The sequence below is a fragment of the Heteronotia binoei genome, chromosome 7 (genome assembly GCF_032191835.1).
Source record: "Heteronotia binoei isolate CCM8104 ecotype False Entrance Well chromosome 7, APGP_CSIRO_Hbin_v1, whole genome shotgun sequence".
NCBI classification, from domain to species: Eukaryota; Metazoa; Chordata; class Lepidosauria; order Squamata; family Gekkonidae; genus Heteronotia; species Heteronotia binoei.
The window spans coordinates 12,996,779-13,002,778 of NC_083229.1; the positions used below are offsets into that span (position 1 = coordinate 12,996,779).

The following is a 6,000-nucleotide window of genomic DNA, read 5'->3' on the forward strand; positions in this document are numbered from 1 at the left end:
AGATCAGTCCTTTCCCATCCATGCATAAGCATCAAGAAGCAAGTCTGTAAATCCTACATCCAGTTCCCCAGAAGACATTTATGCAATTCCCTTTCAGGCAGGTGATTCTTTTTTGTTGGTAGAAAAAGCCCAGCAGAAACTCATTTGCATATTAGGCCACACCCATCGCATCACCATTTTCACACGGCTTTTGTAGGAAAGACGCAGCAGGAACTAATTTGCATATTAGGCCACACCCATGACATCACCAGTTTCACACAATTTTTTGTAGGGGAGGCCCAGCAGGAACTCATTTGCATATTAGGCCACACCCATGGCATCACCATTTCCATACAACCTTTTGTAGGAAAGGCCCAACAGGAACTCATTTGCATATTAGGCCACACCCATGACATCACCATTTTCACACAGCTTTTTGTAGGACAAGCCCAGCAGGAACTCATTTGCATATTAGGCCACACACCCCGGATGCCCAGCCAGCTAGAACTGCGTTCCTGTGTGTTCCTGCTCAAAAAAAGCTCTGCTTACAGACAAGATGGACTAATATCTCTTAAAAAGAAAAGAAAATGTTGTCGCTATATGAGGTCTGCTGTTTTAAGAATGTATTAAAGCAATATTGTCACCTATATAAGGACTGCTGCTTTAAGAATGTATTAGCAACACACGATACCACCTGTTTCTGAAAGTCAAGGGTACAGCAGGGTCCGGTACCTCTCTGACAACAAGCATCCAGGAGTAGATTCCTTTTCAAGTTGGATGTTATGTGTTGGAACTGGAGTTTGGCCTTAGGGCCAGCAGAGAATTGACTGAGCTGGAGAACCTAAAACAAGAGCCACCTGGATTCAGGAAGGAGGCCCATCAGGGATCGTTAGGCCAGCTATTAACCTATAGTTGCGTGCAATGGGATGATGGTAATGGGATTCAGGAAGGAGGCCCATCAGGGATTGTTAGGCCAGCTATTAACCTATAGTTGTGTGTAATGGGATGATGGTAATGGGTTTGCCATGGCTCCCTGGTGCCAAAAAGGGTGAGGACCACTGCTCTAAATGAAATGAGACAGAGAGACATTTTACACAAGCATTTATTAGCCTGGTATGCTCACAGGTAGCAGATCCAAGGCTGCCAGCATCCTAATATTTGTCAAAAGCAAAGGCTATCAAGTCGATACAATATGACATAATCGTAGCAATTATTATTCTCAATACCATTAACGATGAGCATGGATCTCTCACATCACTCTGCAGAAAAATCTAAAGAGAAAAAGGCATGTCTCTGCTCAGAAGATAAGAAAGGTCAAGGGTAAATGGAAGGGGATAAAAGGAGCAGATGCTGGCAGCCATGCTGAAGCTTCACATAGGGTCGCCAACTTCCAGAGGTGGGGTTGCCAGGTCCAACTTAGAAGATACCTGGGGACTTTGGGGATGGAGCCAGTAGACTTTCTCATTCCATAAAATACATACATAAATAAGCATACAGTCTTCATTTCCTCACCCCCCAGCAGCTGGCTATACTCCCAACTAAATGAAAGTGAACACAAGCACACGCTCGCTCACTCACAAAGCAGCCAAAATAAACACAGTTTGGAAGCGCGCACTTTTGTGATCTCATTGGGACAATTTACTGACGAGTTGCTGAATGGAACCATCTCCTGTATTTCGATCAACTTCTGGAGGCCAACACAGGGAAACAAAAGGTTCTAGTTTGCCCTTTCCTATGCAAATGACTTAAAGAATGGAGGGGCTGGGCTGGCTTCCCTAACTTTCTCACAGCTTCACAGGCTTTGGAAACAGGCGCGCGGCACTGCCAGCTCACCCCACTCACTTCCAGCCTTGCTTTTAGTGAGATTTAAAGGCACACACCCCTTCCAAATTTCTTCTAAGCCTATCGAAGTGGAAAGGTACATGGTGGCCATTGGAGCAAGGCTTCCCCCTGCTGACCAGTTGGCTGCTGGTGGGAGGAGCCTGCAAAACCGAGGGTTCCCTTGCTGGGACCTGGGGACTGGCAAGTCTATCCAGACGGGACCTGGAGATCTCCCAGAATTACAACTGATCTCCAGACTAGAGAGATCAGTTTCCTGGGAGAAAGTGGCTACTTCAAAGGGTGGACTCTGTGGCATTATGTCTGCTGAGGTTCATCCCCAGGATCTACTCTGAAATCTCCTGGAATTTCTCAGTCCAACGTTGGCAAACCTACACATGACCTTTGAAAAAAGTGAGCCAGTTTGCACTACTCCCTCAGGGCATCATATCAGTACTTTCCCATCCCCACAGAAACAAGTCCTTAAGTCCCGCATCCAGTTCCCCAGAAGACATTTATGCGACTCCTTTACAGGCGAGAGGGCTCCCCCACCAGAGTTCCCTCTAAGCTGAGTTAGCGTGAGCTAGCGCACAGATTTTGAGCCTCCAGCTCGCACATTTTTGCGACCCCAGAGCACAGTCATTCCTGCAGTAGCTCACAACTTTAATGCCGGGAGCTTACAAAGTAGAAGTTTTGCTCACAAGACTCTGAAGCTTAGAGGGAACATTGCTGCCCACCCCAGAAACTCCGAGCTCTTCCTCTCCTGTTCAACATTTCTCCTTCGTGATCACGCAATGAGAAATGGTGATGCTACTCAATGGTGTTATAACACCAATAACCAATGTGAGGGGAGGGCCTCCAAGCCAGGGCATCCCCTGCCCCCCCCCCTGGGGATTGACAACCCTAGAAAAGTCTACAGGGATCTACGTGCTTCAAGCTACAGGCCAGATGTTCTAATGCTGCCATCACAACATTGTTCGGGTACGTGGTTGTAGTTCCATCCTGGTGTCTCTCTCCTCCTTGAAAACTCTCTGGAGGATCGCCTTCATCCTCTCCTGAAATTTGCCACCATTCCGTCTCCCAGCCAAGAAATAAATCAGCGGATTTACACTACTCTTTAGAGAGGTCCATAAACCAAAATATACTACACTTAAGGGCGCCATGAGAAAGCAGACAGTTGTCAGGATAATAAACAGGAAGAACGAGAGAAGCATCAATAAGACCGCTCTCAAAAGACTCCCACACTGACACCTTGGTGATTTCAAGCAGACTTTGAAGAGAATCAGAGTGGAGATGATCACAAGGAAGACACAAATAGAAATAATCATATTGTCCCCTAAAAGAAATACAGGTGCATAATAATAATGTATCAAATCAATAAAATATAGAAATAAGGGCACTCCAATGAGGGCAAAAGGGAGAGCCCATATGAAGACACACACGATGGTGGACAATGCTGGTGACCGGTGGCGTTGGTACCAATTTGGGAAGAAGACAGACACGCATCTGTCAATGCTGATGGCTGTCAGGAGAAGCAGACGACTGCTGCACGTCGATAGCAAGAGACTGAGCAAAAACCAGTGAAGTTCAATAGGACACGGAGGATAGTAGTAGAAAGATGGCGTGTTGAAACATAGATCTAGCGGAAGCAGAACTGCGAGGGATCCAAAGTCAGCCACGGCCAAGTTCAGGATGTAGATGGCCAAAGGTTTGCTTTTCATACGGAAGCCAACAAGCCGGATGAGATTTCCATTCCCCACCAGTCCAATTATGCAGAAGAGAATAATGAAGACAGAGAGGATAATTTGGTCGCCAATGAAATTGACCCATTGCAAATCTTTTCTGTCTTTGTGGGAGAATAAGGTCTTAAGGTTGAACCCATCCGTCATGTTTGTGTTCAGTTTGCGGGATGGTTGATTTCTGCTTGTCTTAGGCCACCACTCCTGCGAGGACAAAAGAGGTAGCAGAGGGGGATTCAGTTCTTGCAGTGGAGCTGAACCAACAATGTAGCTCAGGGGTGGCCAACGGTAGCTCTCCAGATGTTTTTTGCCTACAACTTCCCTCAGCCCCAGCCAGCAGGGCTGATGGCTGGGGCTGATGGGAGTTGTAGGCAAAAAAACATCTGGAGAGCTACCGTTGGCCACCCCTGATGTAGCTCAACGATGTCCACCTGGTAGTTGCCAGATGGGGTTCCCCCAACTTTAGGCCCCACCACCCTGCAGCTATATAAGTTGTTGTTCCCCCCCAGTCAGCAGGGATCCTCTCTAAAATCTCATCCATATAAGGATATCTCTCTAAATTATAAAAGAAGAATTGCAGATTTATACCCCGCCCTTCTCTCTGAATCAGAAACTCAGAGCGGCTTACAATGTATCTTCTTCCCCCACAACAGACACCCTGTGAGGTGGGTGGGCCCGAGAGAGCTCTCCCAGAAGTTGCCCTTTCAAGGACAGCTCTTTGAGAGGTTACGGCTGATCGAAGGCCATTCCAGCAGGTGTGAGTGGACGAGTGGGGAATCAAACCCGGTTCTCTCAGATAAGAGTCCGCACACTTAACCACTACACCAAACTGGCTCTCACTGGCAATCACTACAGCTACCTAACACCATATTTATATACAGTAGATATTCAGGATATATTTACTTGCTGCAGAATTTCCTGGGTTTTAAAAGGGAGAAGCAAACAAAAGTTACATTTTTTACATAGGTCTAAAACTTACTGCTCTGTGGTGAGTACAGTAGAAAGCTGGTCTGCTATCAGGTACTGGGATGGAAAGACTTCCAAGGAAGTTCAAACTTCGACAGGACCAGTAATGTGCCTCGTCAAACTCAATGCAAGTTGGATAGGAGACGCAACCCGGACTATGTCTTTTCTTTGTCTGCTTGCAAATATCTTATGACAAAACATAAAACTGTTCTCTAATCAGCTGTCCAGATAGCCATCAGTAGATTGATTATGTTGAGGCTCTGGCTGTGAAAAGAGTCTATATCAGCAGTGGCCAAACTGTGGCTCAGGAACCATCTATGGCTCTTTAACACATATTGTGTGGCTCTTGAAACCTCCCCCCCCCACTTCCTGTTGGCCGGGTTGGAGAAGGCATTTCTCTCCAAGCTGGCAGCTTGGAGAAGGCATTTAAAGTTAAAGTTGCTTTCTTTACACTTCTCCCTCCCACCCTATCTAATTTCCTTCCTTCCTTCCTTCCTTCCTTCCTTCCTTCCTTCCTTCCTTCCTTCCTTCCTTCCTTCCTTCCTTCCTTCCTTCCTTCCTTCCTTCCTTCCTTCCTTCCTTCCTTCCTTCCTCCCTCCCTCCCTCCCTCCCTTTGCGGCTCTCAAACATCTGACATCTATTCTATGTGCCTCTTAGATTAAGCAACTTTGGCCACCCCTGGTCTATATACTGGAAAAAAACAACAACACTCTTGAGAACAACAGATTTGGAATCAATCTGGAATGGAAATGAACCTGTTATTCCTGAACAATGTAATTTTTTTTCAAAAAAATGTTATTTTGTTTCTACCACAATTGTCTGGAAAATTGTCTGGATTTATATCCCGTCCTCCACTCCGAAAAGTGTCCTTTACCATCCTCTCCCACAACAGACACCCTGTGAGGTAGATGAAGATATTGGATTTATATCCCGCCCTCCAATCCGAAGAGTCTCAGAGCGGCTCACAATCTCCTTTACCTTCCTCTCCCACAACAGACACGCTGTGAGGTAGATGTAGATATTGAATTTAAATCCCGCCCTCCACTCCAAAGAGTCTCAGAGCGGCTCACAATCTCCTTTACCTTCCTCCCCCACAACAGACACCCTGTGAGGTAGATGAAGATATTGGATTTATATCCCGCCCTCCACTCCAAAGAGTCTCAGAGCGGCTCACAATCTCCTTTACCTCCCTCCCCCACAACAGACACCCTGTGAGGTAGATGAAGATATTGGATTTATATCCCACCCTCCACTCCGAACAGTCTCAGAGCGGCTCATAATCTTCTTTACCTTCCCCCCCCCACACACAACAGACACCCTGTGAGGTAGATGAAGATATTGGATTTATATCCCGTCCTCCACTCCAAAGAGTCTCAGAGCGGCTCACAATCTCCTTTACCTTTCTCCCCCACAACAGACACCCTGTGAGGTAGATGAAGATATTGGATTTATACCCCGCCCTCCACTCCAAAGAGTCTCAGAGCGGCTCGCAATCTCT

General features: G+C 46.6%; 1 protein-coding gene across 1 annotated transcript; it reads right to left on the minus strand.

Moving 5' to 3' along the window:
- Nucleotides 1-2,762: 2,762 nt before the first annotated feature.
- On the minus strand, nucleotides 2,763-4,803 carry LOC132574694 (mas-related G-protein coupled receptor member H-like). The gene is made up of 2 exons (XM_060242929.1): nucleotides 4,516-4,803; nucleotides 2,763-3,740 (listed from the first exon to the last, which is right to left on the minus strand). The coding sequence occupies exon 2, from the start codon at nucleotides 3,684-3,686 to the stop codon at nucleotides 2,763-2,765; it is 924 nt and encodes a 307-aa protein (XP_060098912.1). The 5' UTR covers nucleotides 3,687-3,740; nucleotides 4,516-4,803.
- Nucleotides 4,804-6,000: the final 1,197 nt, after the last annotated feature.

What these genes read in the sequence shown, in the direction of transcription:
- LOC132574694 (XM_060242929.1), bottom strand. Translation starts at nt 3,686, where the DNA reads ATGACGGATGGGTTCAACCTTAAGACCTTATTCTCCCACAAAGACAGA.